This window comes from Urocitellus parryii, chromosome X (genome assembly GCF_045843805.1).
Source record: "Urocitellus parryii isolate mUroPar1 chromosome X, mUroPar1.hap1, whole genome shotgun sequence".
Taxonomy (NCBI): Eukaryota; Metazoa; Chordata; class Mammalia; order Rodentia; family Sciuridae; genus Urocitellus; species Urocitellus parryii.
Genome location: NC_135547.1, coordinates 48,749,679 through 48,774,669, shown reverse-complemented (window position 1 = coordinate 48,774,669; position 24,991 = coordinate 48,749,679). Strand labels below are relative to the sequence as shown.

At 34.3% G+C, this 24,991-nt stretch overlaps 1 protein-coding gene and 1 pseudogene across 1 annotated transcript; one reads left to right on the top strand and one right to left on the bottom strand.

Annotated features, from left to right (window-relative positions):
• Positions 1 to 7,426: 7,426 nt before the first annotated feature.
• Tgif2lx (TGFB induced factor homeobox 2 like X-linked) lies at positions 7,427 to 8,110 on the bottom strand. Its single transcript, XM_026380350.1, has one exon. The coding sequence runs from the start codon at positions 8,108 to 8,110 to the stop codon at positions 7,427 to 7,429; it is 684 nt and encodes a 227-aa protein (XP_026236135.1).
• Positions 8,111 to 22,848: 14,738 nt separating this feature from the next.
• Positions 22,849 to 23,388, top strand: LOC113175963 (tetraspanin-13 pseudogene; annotated as a pseudogene).
• Positions 23,389 to 24,991: the final 1,603 nt, after the last annotated feature.

Sequence of the window (24,991 nt, the reverse complement as noted above, 5' to 3'; positions counted from 1 at the left end):
TTTGGTTAAGAGATGGCCCCAATGACCCTATTTTAAATTAATTACATTATTAACAATCCTCCAAATATGATCACATTCTATGATACCAGCAGTTAAGATTATAACATGATTTTTAGGGACACACAATCCTGCCCATAATAGGGAGTTATTTTCCTCATGTTATGACTAAAACTGGAAGTCAGAGGTAAAGCCAATAGTGACAGTATTCATTGAAAAAGATTGAAACTTTCTTTTGAACTTTTGAGTGTACTTACAAGAATCAGAACATGTAAATATTTTCAATATATTTTATGGATACAAAATCATTTCTTGGAAAAATTTTTTTTACTACATTCATTCTAATAAGGCAACTAACAGGATTGTGGGTTGTGTCAATAATATAGTGCTTGTCATTGTCAGGTTACACATTTTAGAATTTTGATGTAATTATATAATTTATACATGCTGTATTAATTGAGTTAATTATATTCTTCAGCTAGATATACATTAAAATGATTTCTGATTGGAGAAACCCATGCATATCTAGATGTTTCAATGATCCATATTTTAGATTCAGTTTAATTTCAACATCCCATTATGGACATAAACTAATGAAGAAGTTATTTATCAAAATGTTGGAATAACAATAGAATAATTCCCTATGTTCTTTGTATATAATGCATTTATTTATTTCCATCTATGGATCAGAGATACAATGTGGAAGTCTGATATACAACTGAAAATAACTGTTTCATTAAATTCTGGTAGTTTAGCTTAGCTACCAGCTATGTTTCAAAAAACACCAAGAACATAAGTACACCAGTATATGATGATGATTTTTAATATGCTTTTGGTTATTTATAATGAAGAATGTAAATAATTTACATAATTTTAAGACATTAAAACTTGCATAATGTACATAATTTTAAGACATTCTGAAGTTAGTTATTTACTTATTTATTTATGGTACTAAGTGTTGAAACCAGGGGCACTCTACCACTAAGCTACATCCACAGCCATTTTTAAATTTTGTATCTTATAATAGGGTCTTGCTAAGTTGTAGAGACTGGCCTCTAATTTGCAGTCTTTCTACTTCAGACTACTAAATCACTGGGATAACAGGGTTGTGCTTCTGATCCCAGCTCAAAGCTTATTAATTTAACTGTATTCATTTTTTTCTTATTTAAAAAGTTCATGTCAAACCTTTCTCTGATGACTCTGTGAAACATTTGACTGCTAGAATTGACAAAACAGCAAATATGTCCATAATATAGTACTTTTTGCAAGGGTTTAGAGACTGAATTCCATAAATTAACATTGTCATTTGAAAGCAGTTTTTTTTTTTACTCATTTGAATGTATTTAGAAATGTTCTTGGCTCACTACTTCTCTGTATGATAAATGTTTGTGATATTAGCTTTCTCCAGAACATACAGACGATTATCTTATGATATTTAGTTATTTATGTAACCTATTGTAGCAATAGGCACTAGAAGGACTTCTGTGGTATGCCTCAGTGGCCTTGTTATTCATAAACCCATCCCCATATTTTTATGGCCTGATGACAATAAAATTGTTTTATAGTGATTACATTTTCTTCATTCCCCATAAATGAGCCACAGCAGAATAAAATGGAATACTTTTACCAGACCATTTTTAAATACAAGGGGAAAGGTGTGATTGCCAATAGATATGTTGTCTGATCTACTCTTAAAAACATCTTGAGACTTGAGGTGTTTAAAAAGAAAATAAACATTCTTCCACTATAAATCCCTGCATAGACTGGATATAATGATCACTGCATATTTATAAAATCAGATTCTAATGATTGCAAAATTATTCTGCTTTAAACTGGAATGGAACTTACACATACATTGGAATTTCTAGGTCTTGCAATGCTTTCTCTTGTGATAGCATAAATTTTGTATTTGTAGTGATGGAATTTCTGTACAAGAAGAAAATAGGCATCACACAGACAGAGATCATCCATAATGTACCCTGTCACAGCAGTAGCTCTTTCACACAACATATGGCAACAGAATTACCTTTGTACTACCCAACTGAGGGATATAATTTATCCAGTCTGAAGAACTGTTGTGACAGGTAATACATTCAATGCTGCACATGTTTTGCATTTAAATACAGAGGCTAAATATTCACAAGAGTGAACGCTAACAATGAAGTTTTGTTGTTGTTACTATAAATGAGGTTTTCATTTTATGGCAAAAATATCATTTTATGATACCATTCCAAATAGCTAAAAATGATTGAGGCAGTCCTGTCTGTGATGGACAATAGGGAGAAACAACATTAACTTTGTTAATTCAAAAAAACTGAGATTTATAGACCATCTATTTCATTACCCTCATAATGAATTTAACTTCTCTTCTTTTGATGTTGGAATGTCAATGGATGAAACATGTTTGACTCTTAAGTACAATGATAGTTATGTTAGAAGTATAAGGCAAGATTTACCAGGGGCACATATTTACAAATAGGTAATTAAATCTAATAGGAATTTTCCTGGAAAGGTATACATTTTCCTTAAATTATGAAATGCAAGAGTTGATTTAATGCATGCACAATTTACGTTTAATATATTTAAAAACTAAATTTTCTTATTTTTTTGTATCCAGTCATTTGGTCATTAGATAAAATCTTGATCCTTTTCTTTTAGGTACTTTCAAAATTATGTAATATTTATCAGTACAAATAACAATGTTCTGAGATGCATATAGGTTCACAATAGCTGCTTATAGAGACTCTTGGTCCTTCAAAATCCAGATATATTTGGTTGGAATCTTTGTAATCATTTTGCTTATTAGAGGTCAAACTTTTCTTATGAAACATCCATTATAAGTAAAATTGAACTGTGCACTGTATCAACTGAGCTTTTTTTTTTTTTTCCAGTGAAGCTAACATACTATGTTGACTTGGAAGTAAATTTTGTCCTCTTGTTGGCTTCTTGGATTCTAACACACACACAAACACACACACACACACACACACACACACGCACACATTACTGTTCCTGAGATTAACAGATTCTACTTAATATTTGATTGACAGAGTAGGATATAGAACTCATAAGTTCATCTAAAATATTTATCAACTGTTTACTTCAGACTTGTGTAAACTTTCCCAATTTAGTAAAATATTTTGTGTTATTTTCAATTTTAGATTTTTATTTTCTTAAAGAATCTCATAAGCATATTGCACAAAACTCAATTAGTGAACACTCAAAAAGAACTGAGGATATCTTTATTTCACAATGAAAGTTTATATCATGCTGCAGAGTTAACTAATGATCGTATAAGCACTTTTATGTCTTTTATAAAAATTATCACCAATTGCAATATTTTATTTAACTTGCTCTTACATTATATTCTAGAAAGCTAAGAAAAAACACATGTAAGATATAGTTAAGACTATCTTTAGTATAACAAGGAAAAAGTTTTAGCATTTTCAAAATAATAGTAACAGTAAAAAAAATTTTCATATATAAACCAAGACATTCACTAATCTCTACTCAGGGTTTTAATATCTAAGACCTCCCTGTTCTATTAAATGAATGATCATCTTATAAAGAACAATTATCTGTTACACATGGGTATAATAAGAGACTGCAGGTTGCAACATATAGAATATCTAGTAGAAAAACACTGGTCACTTGCTGTTATTATTTTTTGTACTATAAAATAAATACAAATTAATATAAAATTAAAAGTTCCAAGTATTATCAGCATCATTGAGCTAGTAAGAACAAAAGTAAAACATTGTTGAAACTGAAAATGGGTTCAAAATAGGTTCAACTAAGGGAGCTATTCTAAAACATAATTATTCCATCTCCAATTTGCATTTAAAGTATTACGGGACACTCTTGATTGGACTTACAGGCTATACAATAGGCCAAAGTACACTGTGAAAGATCATGTTGACCACATGGATTTCATCCTCAATGGTTTCAGCCAGTGAAATTTACTTTTCTTTTAAAATTGATATTGGCTTAGTCATTTATTGTGGGGATAAGTGCATGGAGTACTGCATATGTGGCATATGTAAAGGGCACCTGTGTGGCAAACCACTTACCCTGTAGGCACAGCCCTAGGCATAAGACTACATGTTGAAGTCCTAGCGCTTGCTCCACAGTCAGATCCTTGATTGGTCGTTGCAAGGACAGTTGGCCAGAAATTGTATTGGTGGCTGCCTATAATCTGCTTAGCTACTGCCCGAGTATATGTACATGGTAACCATCAATAAAATCAGACCTGCTTCCAGCTTGGTCTCCAGAGGTCTTGTGACTCTGCAGCCACACTCTCCTCTACCCTGTTCTGTGGACCTCCTCGCTGGATGAGAGGGAGCACACACAATTTATAATTTTTGAAGTCCAAGTTTTAGTGTGTTCCACATCATGAAGGTCTAAAAAACATAGTGATTATTCATAACTACTTAACCATATATAGTTGTATGCCTTCTTATTTGGAAAAAAAAACCCATCATACTCTACCTTCAATTTACTTTCTGCCTAACTCCAAAGGATATCACCTCTTTGCAACAATATGGGAATCGGTGGCTAAATCTGTTTCCTTGCCCTTTATTATCCTTATTTTACCTCGTTTAATTGGAAAATTCAAAAGGCCTAGGCCAAATTTTCAACAATAAACAAATAAACAAAGAATTATTTTCCAAAAAGAATGACAACACAAGTGTGTGGTCACTGAAATAAAATAGTTGATAAAAACTAAAACAGGTCAAATAAGAGAGCAAGGACATATTGAAATTTTTTTTAAATGTGACATCCCTTTCTAAGAATAATTTTAATATGACATTTGTGGAGTATATATTGATGAGTCTCACTTCCACACCATCAGAAAGAGACAGAGAAGGGAGGATGATTGAACAGAGCAACTTTATTCATAATCACTTCTTCTTTTTATTGGCCACCTGGTAGATTTTCCATTCACCCAAAATTTCTCCAGATTTCTCTCACTCCAAAGATATCAATAAAAATCGACCTTTCTCAAAAAAATAATCCAACCAATTTTTTTTTTCTCCACACTACCTTTACATTTTCAATTCTATAAAACCATGGTATTAGCAACAAACTCTTTTCTCTATTAAGCTTCACACAGTTTTTAAAGTCAATAACATGTTATTAGTGGTGCTGATGATGTAACTCAGGACCTTGTGCATGCTAGAGTTATCATTGAGCTTTAAACCCACCCCATTTGAGATGATGTAAAATGTAGTTTCCTTAGAAGTTATCTCCACTTCAAATTGAAGTAGATTAAAGTTTACTATGCTTTCTTCAAAGAAAAGTGCTGTCATAGAGAAGGTGAAACTGCAGAATGGTTAAAGCTTGAGGAATGGCAAATACAGTGTCTCATTGTTATATATGAATAATATTAATGAAAAACCTCAACAATAAAAGTTCTTCCCTACATAAGTATCAATTTAAGCGCTAAAGAAAAAATAATTTCTCCCCCATGTATGCAGCACAATGAAAGCAAAATTCCCCCATGTTCTAACTGCACAATGCAGATAAAACTAGAGTACAACGGTATTGCATGATCCATTACAAAGTACACAATTGAAAAAGAAAAATGCCACTTTCATCCTAACATATTACCCTTAGAACAGGTAAACAATAATCACTCTACAATAATCCAACTGGATTTGGCCTCCAGAGAAAAACTAGAAAAAGTTTTGACAGGAAGAAACTTCATTTTCCAGACTCCAGCACTAAGTTGCAATAAGTGGTTCATTTCCAACTGAGCCAGAGATAAACTTGAGTACCAAGACCTGTCAGACATAAAATTTAAAGGACATTGTGGTAAGGGTTCAAGAGTATGTGCATAGGTTAATCTTAAAAACTGACCACCCACATAATAAGCTTCATGTCCTTGAATAAGAATCTCCTATCCCTCCATATGCAGAAAATGGTTCAACCCAGGGACAAAGAAAGAAATGGTATGGGAGCTTCCTTGAGTGGATATGGACCCTCCCTCAATAATGTTATAATGAATATTCTTCCTGCAAAATCCCTCTGAATTCATACGCACCTTAGAAACTTGAACTTCTTACTATTTGAGTCAATTTCGAGAATAGCAGTGTGATAAATGTGGGCCTGTTTTCTTCTTGGTATCATGGAAACTAATATCCAGAGTAATATACTTTGACTATTGTTTCTTAAGATGCTTAAAGAAGGTAAGGCACCTCATATTAAGAATTGTCTCTAATTAGAGAGAAATATAAAAAAAAACAGAGCCTAGAAATAGAGACCAAAACAATCTATTTTACTTCAGGGAAGGAGAAAAAATTGAGGCTAGCATTCAATTTCCACTCAGATTCCTCAGGTTTTAGCTCCCTAAAATCACAGAAGCTAAGTTAACTCCCTCTGTAGAAATATCTTTCAAGTCTTGTTGAAACTGTGCCTGCACTTGACACATAAGAAAAAGCTGCCTTAACAAGACAACCGGATTATTTCTATATGGAAAGGACTGAAGCATTTTATATTTACACCAAATCCTACCAATTCAAAAATTTTAATAGGAAAATGCATTAAAAAGGTAAAAGTTTAAAATAAAAGATAATAGAATACCTGAGTATACTTTCGTTGCCAACATATTTTTCTTTCTTTTTAAATTACCTTCCTCTGATTTTTTTCAAGCGAATTTGTTACCATTTTGTAGTGATGCATATAAATAAAACTAATAAAAATTATTCTCTAAAACCAACTTACTAAACAACCACCACTAGCATCTGGAATTGTCTTTACTGCAGATCTGTCACTGGTACCCCCAGAAAAAAATTTACCATTATTTGTAAAATATTTAGGAATCCCATCTACTTTTGCTGTCACATTCATCCCCTTGCAGAGATTAAGTGTTCCTTAAAATAAACTCTATGAAGAGAAATGTAAGAGTTGAAAGTTTCACACACAAAAAAATTCAACATTAAAATGAGGCCAGTGGTATAGTAGCCATCTTTTATAGATACTTTTCTATCATTTATGCTAATAAATAAGGAAGGTTACAGAGAAGGGGAGAAAGAGAGGTGATTTAGTATTTGGCCGTATCACTGGGATGGAAAAATTGTAGCTAGAAAAACAAAATATCCTCTGAAGTTTCAGCATGGTGTCTAATCTCAGATGTTATTAGTCTGATTGTCTGAAGAGTATAAATCCAGCAGGAAGATGAAGAGAGAACTTTGCTGAAATGTAAATCATGATGGCTAGTGTCTTCCATGTAAAAATACTGAAATATCTGGCAAAATTCAGTTACAATATCTAACAACGGCTTTCATAAAAGTTCTGGAAGAAAACATGTCACTATAAAAGAAAAACATTTGAGTTAGTTGGGATGAGCATAAATGAACCTACCACAGTAGACAAGAGACTACCTGGGGTTATTTTTTGTTGTTGTTCGCCTGTTTTTGGCAGGCGGCGATCATGGATCCAGCTCCTGCTTCTTCTGCAGCTCCATTTCAGCTGCCTTTTGTACAGCTGCATCTACCAGCAAGTGGAAGCTGCTGAAATCCTCGTACTCCTCTGGCCACACAGATTCAGAAGAAAAGGACTCACTAGTGGAAATCTTGACCTTTTTCTTTGGCTGGGCGTTTAGGATTAGCTTCTGGCTTGGGACAAACTCCGGATCTGTAAGCCTCTCTTCTGACTCCTGGCCTACTGGCAGCAGGGACTCAGGCAAGCATTGTACCTTGTCTGGAAGTTTGGCCCCTGACTTGACCTGCACAAAATGATCAGTGCTCTGCTGTTGGGCTTCATCAACGGCCTTGTCTTTAAGATGGTTAGGGTCGTTTACATCCTGTTGAAGCATTTCCGGGAGAACGCGTCTGCGGGCATTTATGAACCAGTTTGAAATCTGAAGAAATGATAAATTAGTTTGCTCTGACAGCATTCGTTTCTCTGCCTCTGAAGGATAGGCCTTAAACCGGTGCTCATAGAGCCAGTCGCGGAGAATCTTCACGGACTCTGATGGCAGGTACCCTTTCCGTTGCCTCTTGTTCTCTGTTGAGGTTAGAACCTTGTCTGTACTACTGTTAGGTTTCGATGTGATTGAGGTTTCTTGGACCTGGCCTTGGATTTCCGATGTGCTATCCTCGGTGGCCTCCATATTCTTGAGGACTGTGTTCACAATCTCTGGAAAGTCTGAGGTAGGATTAATGTAGGTCTGGCAGATCCAGAAAAAAAGGCATGAACAGTTTTCTAAAGTCTCACCCGTTGCTTCCCAGGGAGATGAACGGAGTTGCTAACCGCACAATCTACAGGCTCTGTGACGTCACATCCCCTAAACGCATTACGTGCACTGCCCCTCCCCTCCATTTCCTGCTTCACCCTCATGCCACTGTTCGGTTTTTTCCATAGTTTCCAATGCGCATGTTTTCACCCGAGGAGTTGGGAGCTCTTTGGAGTTGCATTTCTCTCCTTCTCCAATTTCCTTTCTCTGAAGAAATCTGTTTTTCTAGTTAAGTCCATTGTTTTCTTTCATTTTGATTTTACTTTTCCATGTTCAAAGACAATCTTACTAATAATTTTAATTACACTTTTGCACCCTACTATAGTGATTTTTCTTCTCTATGACCTTGAAATCTGTGACTTTGTAATAACATCATTGTGGCTTTTGGGTCATGATAGCCAACAGAAATTAAGTAACCAAGATAAATTGTTTTTGTTGTTAAAAACGTGGAGCACTATAGGTTTTTAGAAATAACTAATTGCAGACATTACAGATTGAATTGATTTAAATTTAACCACCACAGGGGATCTTAAGTGACCTACATCCCCAGAGCTTTTTTTCCATTTTTTTTTTCCTTTTGGTACCAGGGATTGAACCCAGGGGCGCTCAACCACTGAACCACATCCACAGCTCCTTTTATTTTTTAGTTTGAGACAGGATCCCTAAGTTCCTGAGGCTGGCTTTGAATTTGTAAACCTCGGGCCTCATCTCCCTAGCTGCTGGGATTACATGTGTGCCACTGTGCCTAGATATCAAATTTTTGAGGCAGAATCGAATTAAGTTAGTTGCCCAGGCTGGCCTCAAACTTGCAATCTTGCTACTTCAGCCTACCCAGTTTCTGAGATTATGTGCCTCTACCATTGCACCAAGACAAATATTTTCTTGATATTTCAAGTACATGGAACTCACCCCCTCCCATGTTAGATGAAGCTAATATGTAAATTGTGACTTGAAATAAGCCAAAATTAGTGGTGTGGTTACTGAGCTCTATTAAATTTGAAAATAAAAGTTGTCAAGGAGGGCACATTTTTTTCCTTCAAATTTAAATTATCTAGATAATTATTACCAGCTATTGTACATATTGAAACAAATTGAAGAAACATGTAGGATCCAGCAATAAACTTCAGTATTGGAAGGACTGGTGGTATGTATAATGTATATGAAACATGAAATAAATCAACAAACAAGGATGAAATACAAGATAATTATTTCCCAATCAGACTTATAGATCTTATAGTTTATTATTGACTTTGTTCAATTTAAGAAGCAAATGATCTCCTTTGAACTTAAAATTTGTCATAGCATTAATGTAAAGGAAATGTTTTCCAATTTTTAAATAAATCTTGCATGACCTGGTGTTAAAATCTCATGAAGTAGGGCCAAAAAATGTGTCAGATTCACTTATAAAATCATAAATTATTACTCAATAAAATTTTGATTGAGGCTAGGGTTATAACTCAGTGGTAGAGCACTTGTAAGGCACTGGGTTTGATACTTAGCACCTCATAGAAATAAATGTATAAATAAAATAAAGGTATAGTGTCAATCTACAACTAAAAAAAGAATATTAAAGATGACTCAAGAAAAATAAAACGTGAACAAGTGGATTTCAATCCAAGAAAGCAAATATAAGATCAGAAAAAAAAAATATATATATATAGGGAGAATATACACACACAGTTTTCAGATTAATTGTTAAAAATGTTTTATCTTGATGGACGTTAATGATACAAAATGAATTTCTTTTTTTAGAGAGAGAGAAAAATTTAATATTTATTTTTTAGTTTTTGGCAGACACAACATCTTTGTTTGTATGTGCTGCTGAGGATCGAACCTGGGCTGCTTGAGCCACATCCCCAGCCCAAAATGAATTTCTGATAGACATGTCATATGAAATCAAGCAGAGAAAGATGTTTTCTTCACATAACAGATTCCACAGAGACTTAAGCTCTCTCATACATAGCTTTGTACTTCATAGTAGAGAAAATGTTTCATGAGCAAGGCAAACATGTTTCATTTCACTACTATAATACTACTTAGAAGTTTGAACCAATAGAATCAATAAAAAAGTAAATGCATTATATATAAAAAGGAGACAATATTATTGGCTGATGGCATGATTAGCCACATAGAAAATATTGAAAAATCAGTTCAGAAACTGCTAGAAATAATAACATTTAAGTGAGGTGGCCAGTTAACAAATAAAAGATGAAACAATAACATATACCATCAAACTTATTTAGAAAATGCATTGCAAACATTATGTAGTACATAATCATAAGTAAGAATAAATTAGAAAACTTAGGTCTAAATCTAGTTATTACTTTCTAGTCCTATTGAAAGACAAATATAGACTTCTATTAAAGATGATAAAATGAAAGCTGGGTGTGGTAGCACATGCCCGTAATACAGAGAGGCTTGGGAGGCAGAGGCAGATGGATTGCAAGTTCAAGGCCAGACTCAGCAACATAGGGAGGCCCAGTCTCAAAATAAAAAATAAAAAGAGCTGGGAATATGGCTCAGTGTTTGAGCACCTCTGGGTTTAATCCTTGGTACAAAAAAAAAAAAGAGAGAGAGAGAGAGACAGACAGACAGAAATTAATAGATGTTAGCATTTATTTTCTTTTTGAATAGGAAAAGGAAATCTCACTGTTTTAATTTAATTATCTTTATTTTTTTTATATTTTTATTGTTGTTTTTATTATTATTTTGGTACTGGGATTGAACACAGGGGCGCTTAACCACTGAGGCACTTCCCCAGCTCTTTTTTTAATTTTTAAATTTTGAATCAAGGTCTTACTAAATTGCTGAGGCTGGCTTTGAACTTGCAATCCTCCTGTCTCAGCCTCCTGATCACTTAGGATTACAGGCATGTGCCATTGTGCCCCCACTCTTTACAAATATATTTGAATATATTACCTATAAAATACTTCTACTTTGAACCTACTTTTATCTTCTGCCTTGTTGAAATGTTAAAAAATGTTTCTAAACTTTAGTTGGAGGAATAAATATGTGATATAATGTGGCATTTTTGAAAGAGCAAACTGAAGTAAAAACATTTCTCTTACTATATATTATATTTGTAAGTAGCAAGTCATTAAAATGACATCATAAATATCATAAACATATATGCATAAACTGGTCAATGAAACAGAATACAAGAACAACCTCATGGACTTTATGGGACTGTGCATGATAGTTAATCTTTTCAATTTCATTGATGAAGAATGCTTCTTCACCTCTGAAAAGAGAGAATATTGCCAAAAACACCAGAAACCTGGAAAGTTTACTTTGGTTCACTTACAATTTACAGAAAATTGTAGGACTATAAAGGAAACTATCATTAATTTCACTTTAGTGAAAATGTGGTAGTGTTAGAAAGCATAAGGAATACTGACAAATTTATTTAATATACTTAGGAAGGATGAAGATGGGAGTGTTATGTTTATATAAAAAAGGATAAATAAGGTAAAGTGAATAGACATTTTAAAAAGAAGGAATACTTTTGTTTTTACAATAAGTATGAAAGTATTAGGAATTTTATCTCCTATGTAATACTATTATGAATTCCCATGAAATTATATATTTAAATATGGTTCTTATGATTCACATAAAAATAATTGCATAAAATCATTATAAGATTAAAGACTGTATAATGTAGCTATATAAATATTAGAAATCTCTGTATAAAAGCAACCTTGAAACAGACAAAAACATTTATAACTATACTAAAAAAAGGCAAATGATTAAAATATATTATTGGTAATATATATGACATGTAATACATAAATAAATTTATTATTGCCCTATCCCCTACAAATCAATAAAGATCTAGATTGTACTAATAGAAAAGTGAGCAAAAATTTTGGACAATATATAAAAAAAAATACAAATGACTGACCTAAAAATTTAATTACTTTTTATAAATAATCAATAACATGCATATAAAAGGAAATTGGGTATGCTTTTCTCATAGCTTATTGGTTAATGCTAAATAGATTCTAAAAAAACAATATTTTTGAGAGTCTGTTAAAATATGTATATCAATGCACTTTTTAAAAAAATCCTTATTTTATTTATATATTTTTATGTAGTGGAGAATTGAACACAGTGCCTCACAAGTGTGTGAGGCAAGCGCTCTACCACTGAGTCACAACCCCAACCGCTCAATGCACTTTTGGTGGCATTATAAAATATTATATCCTTTTAGAGCTGTTATTTAAGAATGAGTCAAAGAAAAATAAAGTATACTGTTCAAACAAGGAATGTTTATGGAGTTGATCATGTGGAAAATATTTGATAAAATTATAAATACATAATATACAAAATTGTCTTCACATAGTTTATTATTATTAAATTAAAACAGATTATGGGTTTGATAAAATAAAATAATTCTTGTACTACTGAAAAGAATCTAGTAATTAAGTTCAATGGCATAGACATGTAGTCAAATGTAATGTGTGGAGGATGTCAAAAAGCAATTCAAAAACAGCATGCAAATTTTTATCAATTTTTGGGAAAAGAAAGTCAAAGTATGTACATGCACAAAATGTATGCATTGTGCCCATGCCTTGTTTGTGTGTGATTATGGGTGTAGAAAAATATCAGTAATTTAATTCCTTAGGCTAGGATTTCAGTGCTCAGTTACAGAGCACTTGCCTGCTGATACCAATCTTGGCAATCAGGAATGGGTCTTTGTTCCCTAGTGTTGAAGCTCAAACACCTCAAGCATAGAAAGCAAGTTTTATTTAAGAAAATGATAGAGACAGACTGCTCCCAAGAGAATTAGAGCCTTGGAGCCTTGGAGCCTGGGAGCCAAGAGCTGGAGGGAGGGGGCTTCTTATTTTATATAAATGTGGAGGATAATCATTAGCAACATAAAGCACCCAGGAGCACAATCACAGAGGTTAACAACCCATGGTCCCCTCTTTGATGACTTGTCTTCATCCTTTCTAGACCCCCATCATTCATTGCCTACACTGACTGCCTATCCTTCACCCCCTGCTTCAGTTTTCTGAGGAATGTGACATATCCTGTCCACTCAGGCCAGGCAGGGCTTCAGGAAGATTGCTTTTGGGCAAAACAAGCAGATGGGGGGTCAGCACAGTGGGTTCATCCCACAGAATTATCCTTTTAACCTCATGTTTCCACCATCCTAATCTATCTGTCTTCTTACACTAGCATGCACAAAGCCTTGGGTTGAATGCCCACTATATATATATATATATATATATATATATATATATATATATATATATGAAAAGGAAACACATTATCTTGTATAATGAGGGCAACAGTCACCTTATATTTTTATATTTATTTTTTACATTAATATTTTTGAGAAATATTTAACCATATTAACAGAAGCCAAGAAAAAAATCATATGATTCAGCATTAGTTTCACAAACATGCATCAAGAACAAAGTACTATAAGGGGCTTGGATGTAGTTCAGTGATAAAATGCTTATCTAGCATGTAAAAGATCCTGGGTTTCATTCACAGCCTACCAAAGAAAGAGAGAGAGATAAAGAAAGAAAGAAAACATAAAGAAAACAGTGGAGTCCAAAACAATGAGACATCTAGATCTCTTAACACTTTAATTGGTGACTGGAAGAGGTCTGTGCAGTAAGGCTAAATAACTTCAAAATATTTTGCCCTTATCACTTAAGGCGAAGAGGGGCCTCTCACACTTGGCTGCCCGACAAATTCCAAAGGGCATAAAGGAAATGCCCATATGGAGTAAAATTGTTCATTTCACAGCATTGATCAAGAGTTATCTAGAAAAAAACGCTAACTTTTTATAAGCTTCTATTCCTGTCATTGGGGGTAAATTCAGATTCCTAGAAACACCCCACCCAAATGTCCAGACATTTTTGCCATTTTTGTCTGCTTTGAATCTTTGGAACTAGTTTTATCATGCCATGTATCCCTCTATATACTAGATATCACAAATAAAAATGTGAAATCCAAGTAAAGTTTGTAATTTGGTTATTACCATTACCGAAAACATGGTCCTTGTCCCTGATGCCAATCCAATAATGATGACATGGCTTTGAGCAAAAGGAAAAAGGTTTATTGCATTGAGAGCAAAAAAGAAGAACATGAACTCCTATTCCAGAGGCCAGGATTCTGCCCATAAGGTAGAACAGAGGTCTTTTAAAGAAGCTCTTCAAAGGCTTCATTCTAGTTTGCCCTAAAGGGGGATAGTGATGCATTGTTAATTGGGGAGATAGCTATTCCTTAGATCTGGGCCATCCCTCAAGTGTGGACTACTTGCTTCCTGTGTTGGTGTGTGCTCAAATACAGATAACTAGGTCTAGGGTATGGTAATCCTATTCCATGTGCCCCCATTAGGGAGGTGGGCAGGGAGTAGAGGAAAAGAAAAACAAGTCTCATTTAAAATAAGTAGCTAAGGCTATATTCAAAAGATCAAGGGACCACTGTTTCATATACCCACTGTCAAATTCTACATTCCATTTCTATTGACAAATGGGTGAGGACACCTCCAAGCTGTTCCTGCTGAGAGAGGGTAAAGTTGACAGGGAAGAAATGACCCAAAGTCCTTGTTCTCTTTCAGGTGAGGCATGGACAATTAAGGGTATTCAGCATCAGAATGGTCTAGAGGTCCATGCTGGCATTTGAAATGTGACTGGACAAGGCATATATTAGGCAAGGATCCTGCAGGACACAAATAAACAAGACAGCAAAGCATTATTCTTTTTGTAAATAATTAATACAAAAAACAGTATTTCAGCCAGTTTCTAAAATGCAGGACAAGCTTGTGACTCCAGAGTCCTTTATGATAGTTAAATATTAGGCTTAACCACATAATATCCCTTTTTTTCAGCTTCCAGCTTTACTTACTTTTTATAGGGCTAATACATGTACATCTTATATTACATTAAAAATATTCTTTAAATGTTCATGTATTAGTGTGCTTTGGTCATACTATTCTATCAGGTATTTAAGACCAAGTTGGTCAAAATTAACCTGTTCCTATCTTCTTTTAAGAGTCAGCTGAGATTCTTCAGGGTGTCACTCTGGGGAACATGTGAAAAGACTCTTGCCTTCTTCAGCTTCTTCTACCAGTAATGCCATCTGCCAGGATTGGTCCAGAGTTTTGCTGTCTATGGGTGGCTTCTCTTGAAAATATTAGGGACATTTTTCTTTCCAATGACTCTCCTGTTTTCAGAATGTGCTCTTGTTGGCTTTCTCCTGTTCTCTAGGATCCTATATCTTAGTTATAACAGGTTACCTGTATTAAGTTACAGAACATTAAATGTCATAAATAAATCCCCAATTAAATTTGTTATTTTTATATGTCTGAAAGAGATTACTATTATAGACAACTAAAATTTGGAGAACATCAACTTGGTTAAGTATTCTCCTAAGCTTTGTATTTTAAATACTAGAAAAACATGAATACATCTAATATGCAAAGAAGCCAGGAATAGTTAGTGTCACAATTACACAGGTGTCTTTATATTAACTAGGTTTAACTTTTATAGTAAAAATCAGAATTCAAAGATAATTATAAGTTTGCAAATTTTAGAAGTTCTAGAAAAAATCAAGGATAGCCTTAAATCTTTTATGCATTATATAAACAGTGTCAATGATCAGAAATAGAGAGATATAAGACAGTTTTTCAAATGGAAGTATGGACATTTTATGCCAGATGCAATATATAAAAGAGAGCACTTACTGGTTAAACCTACATGAACTTTTAAATTTTTTTTTAGTTGTACATGGATTTAATACCTTTATTTTATTTGTTTATTTTTATGTGGTACTGAGGATAGAACACAGTGCCACACACATGCAAGGCAAGTGGTTTATCACTGACTGAGCTACAACCCCAGCCCTGATTTTTTTTAATTGTTGATGGACTTTATTTATTTTTATGTGGTGCTGAGGATTGAACCCAGTGTCTCATACATACAAGGCAAGTGCTCTACCACTGAGCCACAACACCAGTCCTGAACTTTTATTTTATAAAATTTTACAGAAAACTTAGAGAAGGCACAGATAAACATAGTTTCAGATGTATACATATCTCTAGTCACATGTGTTTAGATTATTCATAAAAAATCAAGCCTAGTTAACATTTTTAAGTCATCTGTTTCATCAGGGTGAGGTGTATTTTTTTTGTTGTTGTTTTCTTTCTTTTTTTGTTTTAAACAGGCAGAATAAGTATATTGTAGGTTACCTGGCAAACCTGACTCAATTCATGTTTTAAACATTTGTCCAGAAGAGAATGAATTCTTATTAATGTATCTCTATTAAGGGGTTATTTTATCCCCCTGGGTCAAGTTGTTTCCTCCTTAAACAAAATCTTGGTTATGATAATCCTATTCACCTTTCTCAGGGTCCTGTGGCCCAAATGGCCTTACTTGCTTTTCATAAACCTCCAGCAGAGCATTCTCTGTTTCCTTTTCTGGGGAGTCACTTGCCAATAAAGGTGGGTGATAATATTATCTGTACATTTAATTTAGACAAAACATTTTATCCCAGGAGAGGGATGGGGACTGTCTGACATATACCAAAAATTTTGACTTAATATTTTTTATGGTTTGCATTCAAGGGTTTGGAGCACAGAATATTGTTGTTTGATCAGTCTCTCTTATTATTATTGTGATAATCAACTTTAAGTGCATTCCCCACTTACAATTTTATCCAGACTCTTAAAAAAATATCTATCTATCTCCATGGCTCTCTGTCCAATGAAGATCACATTGACCATACAGACTGTTACGGACCTTTCTTTGCAGAAATCAGCAGAATCAATACATCCAATACTATGTATATTGGGACTCTGGGAGGTCATTGTATTTGAGATCTGTAGGCAGCAGTCAAGACTGTACCTTGAAGTGTCACCTAGCCAAATGGGGCATTCTGTCAGAACTTAAAAGGGGAGACTATTTTGTCCCCAGATTTTAATTTAATAGAACTGAAACCCATTGCCATGTTCTTTGTGACTGGCAGCTTTCTCTCTTCACCCACGTAAGATAGGCTAGTTAAGGGGCTGGGGTTGTGGCTCAGTGGTAGAGTGCTTGCCTAGCATGTGTGAGGCACTGGGTTTGATTCTCAGCACCATCAATCAATCAATAAATAAATATCCATCAATATCTAAAAAAAATTCTAAAAAACTAAGCTAGTTAAAAGTTAGACAATGAGGTTAATGGGTCACAATGTGAGATTAAGCAATCTAGTTCACTGTTGTGTTCCAGGGCTGTAATAAAATTGAAATGAGTGTGAACTCAAATATAAGCTACAAAAAAGAATTCAGACTTAAGGACTAAAAGTGACAGCCAACTAGAAAGTCATGGGCCAAGCCAATAGCCTTGATACCCTCCCCAAACCTGTACAGCAGATTCCAAAAAGTAGTTCCAAAGCTTTTTAATTAATGTTTGTTCAGCATGAACTCTGATCATGCCTTTATCCAGAAGCCATAATTCCCCAGACTGTTATGCTCAAGTGGAAAAGCATTCCACCAGTTATCCCCTCACATTATGGAGAGTTCCATCTTTTCTCCTCACATTCAAAACAAACTTTATTGCTTTCATTTTGGTCCTCTGACACTATCTGTGGATTTTATTATTTGGACCCATGAGACAAGAACTCAGAAAGAAATCAGCGAGGACTGCCATAGCTTACATAGACTTCATTTGTCAGCAGAAGCAGCAAACTAAGCTGCATTCTCAAACTCTAATTTTGTTCCCATGGGCAAAAAGTAGGTGGAAGGCAAGAGAGAGGCCAGGTCCTCTTTACCCATTTCTTTATAGATGAGGCAGCTTTCCTGGGATTTCTTTCCTTTAGCCCAGGACTGGAATCCCTGACCCACAGCAGGATAATTTGCAGCTGCCTGGGGCCAGGCTGAGAAGCAGTGCTAGGATTGTCAGCCCAGCACCTTTTTTTTAAACCCTTTAGTCTGTGGTTCTGCTATCCTCACACATTACAGACAGTGCATTTTGTATCATCACATTAGTTTTTTAACTGTTCAGACTCCTTATTATGCAACTGCATACATACCTGAACATACAGAATTTCTTTCATTACTTTATCTCCAACAGACCAATTTCAACTACATAATTATACAATAACTCAAAAAACCATGCAAAGATCACATTGTTACAGGAAAAATGTCATCTTTTTCTTAGACCAATTTGAATATATAGGTGACCCATGCAGTCAAGATCTGTCCCAAGAAACTACCTGTAAGATTAATGCAGTAGCTGGTTATGGTGGTGAATTCCTCTAATCCCAGCAGCTCAGGAAGCTTAGACAAGAGGATTGGGAGTTCAAAGCCAGCCTCAGCAACAGCAAGGTGTTAAACAACTCAGTAAGACCCTGTCTCTAAATAAAATACAAAATAGGGCTGGGGATGTGGCTCAGTGGCTGAGTGCCCCTGAGTTCAATCCCCAGCACTCAATAATAATAATAATAATAATAATAATAATAATAATAATAATAATAATGTAGTATTGTATATGTCATGTCTTAAAGGGCCAGTGACAGATACAACAAAAAATACAGAGACAGAGGGTCTGTGAACACAGAGGGAACTTACCAGATGGATAAGGTGTCAGAACTTTACTGCATTCAGTTTGCTTTTACTCAAAGTAGACCAAGATGGAGCAATCCACACAATTCAGAGAAGGAAGCTGGGAGTTCCCAAAAACAAATGGGGCTTTGCAGCTGCTGGGATAGTCCATCAGTCACTCCCTTTACTCACAGGAATAGCTTCTCTGATTTGACCCAAGGCAAACACACCCAACTCCTAACTCTCCAGCAGTCAGCTGTTAACAATTTTGCCTAACACCCTCAGCATGGAAGTAGGGTTGCCTGGAGTGCCAGGCCTGCCAAAAGCTGGAGTAGGGGCTGCCCTTGGGTCCCATCTGTGTCACCAATTTTGTTACCATAAGCTTGGACCTTGCCCCTGATGCCAATCCAATAATAAGGACATGTTTTTGCAAAAATGGAAAAAGAAGGTTTAATGATTTGTTAGCAAAGAAGAACAACGAAATCCTGTCCCAGAGGACAGAATTCTGCTCATAAGGGAGAATAAAAGCTGTATTCCAAATGTGCCCTGAAGGGTGATTGTGATTCACTTGTTAATTTGGGAGATAGCCATTCCTTAGATTTTGGGGGGCATTCCCCAAGTGTGGTTTACTAGGTTCCTGTTTTGTGTGTGTTCTCAAATACAGATAAGTAGGTCTAGGATTGGTAAAAGTTAATCCTGTTCCATGCTCCCAGGTTAGGGAGATGGAGAGGGAGAAGAGGAAATGAAAAACGTGTTCCTTTTGGAATAAGGAGGTAAGACTATATTCAAAAGGTGAAATGGGCCACTGTTACAATTCTCTTACGGTATAGATCTAGAATGTCTCACAAAGTCTCATGTCCAAGTACTGAAATGTACTCAAAGCAGTATTGTTGAAGTTATTTATTTATTCTTATCTAACAACCTCTTATCATTGTTGGATAGGTTTTGTAGAAAAGATTGTTTTCCACATTGATTTTTCTTGGTGACAGTGTTAACAATCAGTTGAGTTATATGTGTTAGACTTCTTCAAGACTCTGTTGTATATCGTTGATCTATTTTTTTAAATTAATGTTCTTAAGAGGAATTCTACAAGGTATTGTCAGCTGTGAATTTACTTTGCATTTAATATTCTGACAATTCAGTTCATTCAAATTTGTTATATTTTTTTCCATTTGCTTTTTGCTATTCTAGATAACATTGCTATATTATTCTCCTACAGTTGACACTCTTGTTAACATCTTACATTAAAGTACTGTATTTATTACAATCGATGATTCAATATTTTGTATTGTCATTAGCCAGAATTCATAGTTTTTATTACAGCTAATTCTTAGTGTTGAACATTCTATGAGTTTTGGTTATATATTTAATATCCTCGTAATTTTGCCTTTAATAGAATGCCATATAATTGGAATCAGAGTATGGAGTCTTTTCAGATTGGCTCCTTTAACTTTCTCATTTTCATTTAAGGTTGTTTCATGTCTTTTGTGGCATAATAGTTCATTTGTGGATTGCAGGCATGCACCACTGCACCTGGCATCCATCTAATTTCTGAAGTGCATCTTGGCTGGTTTTGAATTTTGACAAAACATTCATGTACAAGATTTTGTGTAAGAATAAGTTCAACTAATTTGTGTAAATAATAGAGATTACATTTTAAGAGCATATTTAATTTTATTAGAAAATGTCAAACTGTCTTGTAAATTTCCTTTACCATTTTGCATTTCCACCAGCAGCAAAGAATGAGATTTCCTATTGTGCCACATTCTCTCCAGTGTTTAGTGTTATTAGTTTTGTTGAAATTAGCCATTCTACTAGAAATAGAGGTGTAAGTTGTTTTATTTTGCAAGTTCATAGTGGCTTATGATGTTAGGCATCATTTTAAATACTTATTTGTCATTTGTATAACTTTTCTAGCATGATGTTCAAATACTTAGCCTCTTTTTATGTCAATTGTTTGGTTTCTTACCAATGATTTTTTACAAACTATTTATATATTTTGAATACCAGTGTTTTAACAGATACGTTTCTAAAATATTTTCTGCAATTTGTTTCTTCTTATTCTATTAACTGTCTTTCTCAGAGCAAAAGGTTTTAATTTTAATGAAATTCAACTTATCAATTCTTTCATGAACATGCACATTCTGGTGCACTTAAAATATTTTGTCATCGCAAAAACAAAGGAGGTTTAGATTTTCTCCTATATTAGCTGTAAGTGTCTTATACCTTTGCATTTTATATTTGGACCCATAACTCATTATAATATTTTGTGAAAGGTTTAAGGACTGTGTATTTACTTTCAATTAAACTATCTTTATAACACATATGCTTTATAAGATTTATAATATTTACCATAGTTTTTTGTATAATTTGAACATCTATTCTTTTAAAATACTTATATAATTATTGATATTTACATTTTGGTCTGTTGTTTTAATATTTGTTTCCTTTTCCTGGCAAATTTATACAGTTTCACAAAAAATATGATGATACTATGTTTTAATATGTTCATTTTCTTAATTCTCAACTTCTACATATGGTTTTATGCTTACAATATGGTAATGTGTTAAAAAAACAAAGTAATTTTTTGATCAATCATATGTATATTTATGAAATTAAGAGGAAAAAGACTCTGTTTACTAACATAACTAAAGTTTTTTTTTTTTACATTAATATTTTTTGTTTATATCTGAAGATGTGGTTTCCATCTGGAATAACTACCCTTCAACCAGAAAAAAATTCCTGTTGAGGTTTTTGTTGTGCTGTTCTGTGGATGATGAATTAGCTTTTAGTTTTCATTTTCTGACTATATCTGCATTTCATTTCTCTTATTGAAAATATTTTTGCTGAATACAGAATCAAATAATTAGATGATTTTTTTCATTGAGCCCATTCAAAATCCCCTTCAATGACCTTCCTATCTCCTTTTTTATTTGAAGTAAAGTCATCATTGATATACAATGTTGCACTGCACATTTATGATATAACATTTTTGCTTAGACCATTTTAAGGTTCTTTTTTCATATTGGTTTCTAACATTTGTAAGATAATTTATTTTTGTTTATTTTATCTTCTTTAGGTTCTCAGAGCTTCTTGAATCTTCACACACATGCACTTTTTAATTTTGAGATGTCTTTGCCTTTTATTCCTTCAGATAGTATTTTCTGCTTCATTATCTCACTCTTCTTTTCTAGTATTCCCCGCAACTGGTATGTCCTTTAAATTCTTTCAGCCTTACCGAGATTGTATGGAGTCTGTCATACTATTTCAGTTGTTCTTAAATCAGCAAGAAATCAGGGCAAAATTTATACAAAGATTTTTGAGACTATTCCTCCTCTGGAATGGCACTTTTCAGTATTTCCTCCTTACCTTTCAGTTACAATGGTAACATGAACCATATTCTCTGGATTCCTGAGAATCAGACAATGGAATACCATGTATGTTTTAGCTATACTATGTGGAGTTGGCTAGAGCCTGGCTCAAGTTTTCAAAAGAAGTAATTTTAAAAAATCAGAAACTGACTGGTGTTAGGTCAGTGGTGGCGACATGGTGGCAACTTAGAACAAAGCAGCCCTCGTGGAAAACAACATCAATCAGATGCCGGCGGAAATACCTGTCAATCAGTCAGATCTCTTGACTAACACCTGTCAATCAGCAGGACCCCCTGGCCAATCCTGGAGTTCAGCCAACTCCCCTGACCAACTCCAAGGGGGCAAGGGACTCTAAGAACACCTTTTCCTGTCCCAAGCCCTTCCCTTCTGCTGTAAGCCCTATAAAAGTCCAGTCTGGTGAGCTTCCACTCGGTTTCTCCTCAGACCCTTCTCCTGTCCCCTCTGTGGGTCTGATCGAGTTCTGCCCGGGAGTGATATCTCAATAAAGCCTGTACAGTGGCCCATTTAAATCTGCCTCCTTTGGTCGCTGCCTGCCCCGCCTGATCTGACAACTGGGTGCAGTGGAGGTAGGAGACTCATAACCTGGAGAACATCCTGTGTAATTTAGTGAGACACAGTCTCCAAGTGAAAATAAATAGTTGTGGATGTGCTTGCTTAGCTTTTAGTTACCTAGTTAATCAACAATTGGATTTGCTGCTAGAGGCATTTGCTTTGAACTGATATATAGTCTCCAAGTGGCCAGTGTTGTCATTGCAGTTGACATCTTCATGTTTCTGACTGCATTAGTGGGCTAATTGGAGCTGAGAAACAGCATCAGGTGTTGCTATTCTTTTTTAAAAAATATATGATTAGTCGCCTCCTTGTATTTATTGTTCAGTTTTCTGTCTGTTATGCTTGCTTAGCCTGGGATCAGGAGCAACAGTCAGCTTCTGGAGGGTGGTTGGAACAATACAGCAAGTATTCAAAATGACATCCAGAGAAACTTAAACTGTTGTGAGTTCTGAAGTTTTAACCCAAATGACACCTATCTGGCCAGCTGTGTTCAAAAGCAGCCACCAGTGCTTGCTGTGTGCTCCAATAATGGGAGAATATACTGGGGCGGTTTTGAGATTTTGGGGTGGACTCGGCCTCTTTTTTTCAGTTTCAGAGACCTGAGGGTTTGGATGAACTATAAATATAGGAACCAGAAAGATCCTGGCACTAATCCTACTGCATTCCACTGATGAGAAAACAAGGAAGATCCTTCATATTATGATTATATTCACTTTCTCTAATTTTAAATTAAGTTAGTTTGTCCATTTAACAAAAGAAACAGTATCTAGAAAATTACATTATCAACAATGGAATTATATATTTTTTCTTATGTTTCTGTACATGTTTTACTTAAAAATTGAAATGTATGGTGTCCTCTGGCCCTCAGGGGTACCTGTAATCTATTGTACTCTGTCTGGCACTGTCCACTCTGGCATTTCCTGGCATTTTACCTGTAGAAACTTTTTATGGCACCACTGTGTGGATCATTATGAAACTAAGTACACATCTCACTGGAATACTTGTAAGTAACACTGTGCTGTGTATATAGCTCCTCATAGAAGGAGTTGAAGTTTATTAAATACAGGAAGCAAGAGATTATTTTATGTTCAATCAATAAGGGAAATCCAAATTCCCAAGATTTTTATCTTTAAGAAAACATATATTGTAGGGCTGGAGTTGTGGTTCAGCGGTGGAGCATTCGACTAGCACGTGAGGGGCCCTGGGTTCAATCCTCAGCACCACATAAAAATAAATAAATAAATAAAGGTATTGTGTCCAACTACAACTAAAAAGTGAATATTTTTTTAAAAAAATGAAAACATATATTATAGTGAAAAGTGTTAATATAAAAGTGATAATTTATTTCTAGGAGTCTTTTATGATTACACAAAACTATTCTAGAAATAGCTAAGTCTTTATGGAATTATCCTGTAGTTTTTGATTTTTACATGTATGTGCAAAGGAAAAGTGGTCTCATTAAATGTTTAATGTAGAATGCTTACCTTCATTGTTCAAAATAATTCAGAACATGTGTCTATATAATCTTTATTTTTAAAAATAATTTGAAGTCAAAGAGACTACATTTTTTGAACAAGTTATAGTGAATGCATTGGCCCATGTAGCAAAAAAGATATTTGATCATCTTAAACATTGCAAAATCACTTAAAAAATTTTTTTAGCTATTGATAGACCTTTATTTTATTTAGCTGAGGATTGAACCCAGCGCCTCACACATGCCAGGCAAGTGTGCTACCACTGAGCCCCAGCCCCAGCCCAAATTACTTTTTCATTAAATTTCTCAGTATTGTAATAGCACCTTGTCAAATAAAAGCATATTTGAGTGTGATATTTCCCATAATTTGAAATTGAAATGGTATCATAGTCCTGTATATCATGTTAACAAAAAGATGGAAACTTAAAAAAAAAAAATTAAAAGAATGTGTTGATGGAAAACCTTGGCTAAAACTCAGTTCTTTCTTTTATTTATGTATTATTTATTTTCTTTTTTATTTGTTCTTTTTAGATATACATGACAGTAATGACAGTAGAGAGTATTTTGACATATTATAAGTACATGGAGACTAACTTATTCTAATTAGGATCCCATTCTTGTTATTTGTACATGATGTTGAAAAAACCCATTTTTTTTAATTACCATCAAATATAATTATATTTTTTTCAGTTGTAAGGGTTAGAATTAAATAAATATTAAGCATTTGTTTTATTTTTTCTGCTCTACCAATTTTTTGGAGATTTTTTTTATGTTACTGGGATTTAACCTATAGGCAATTT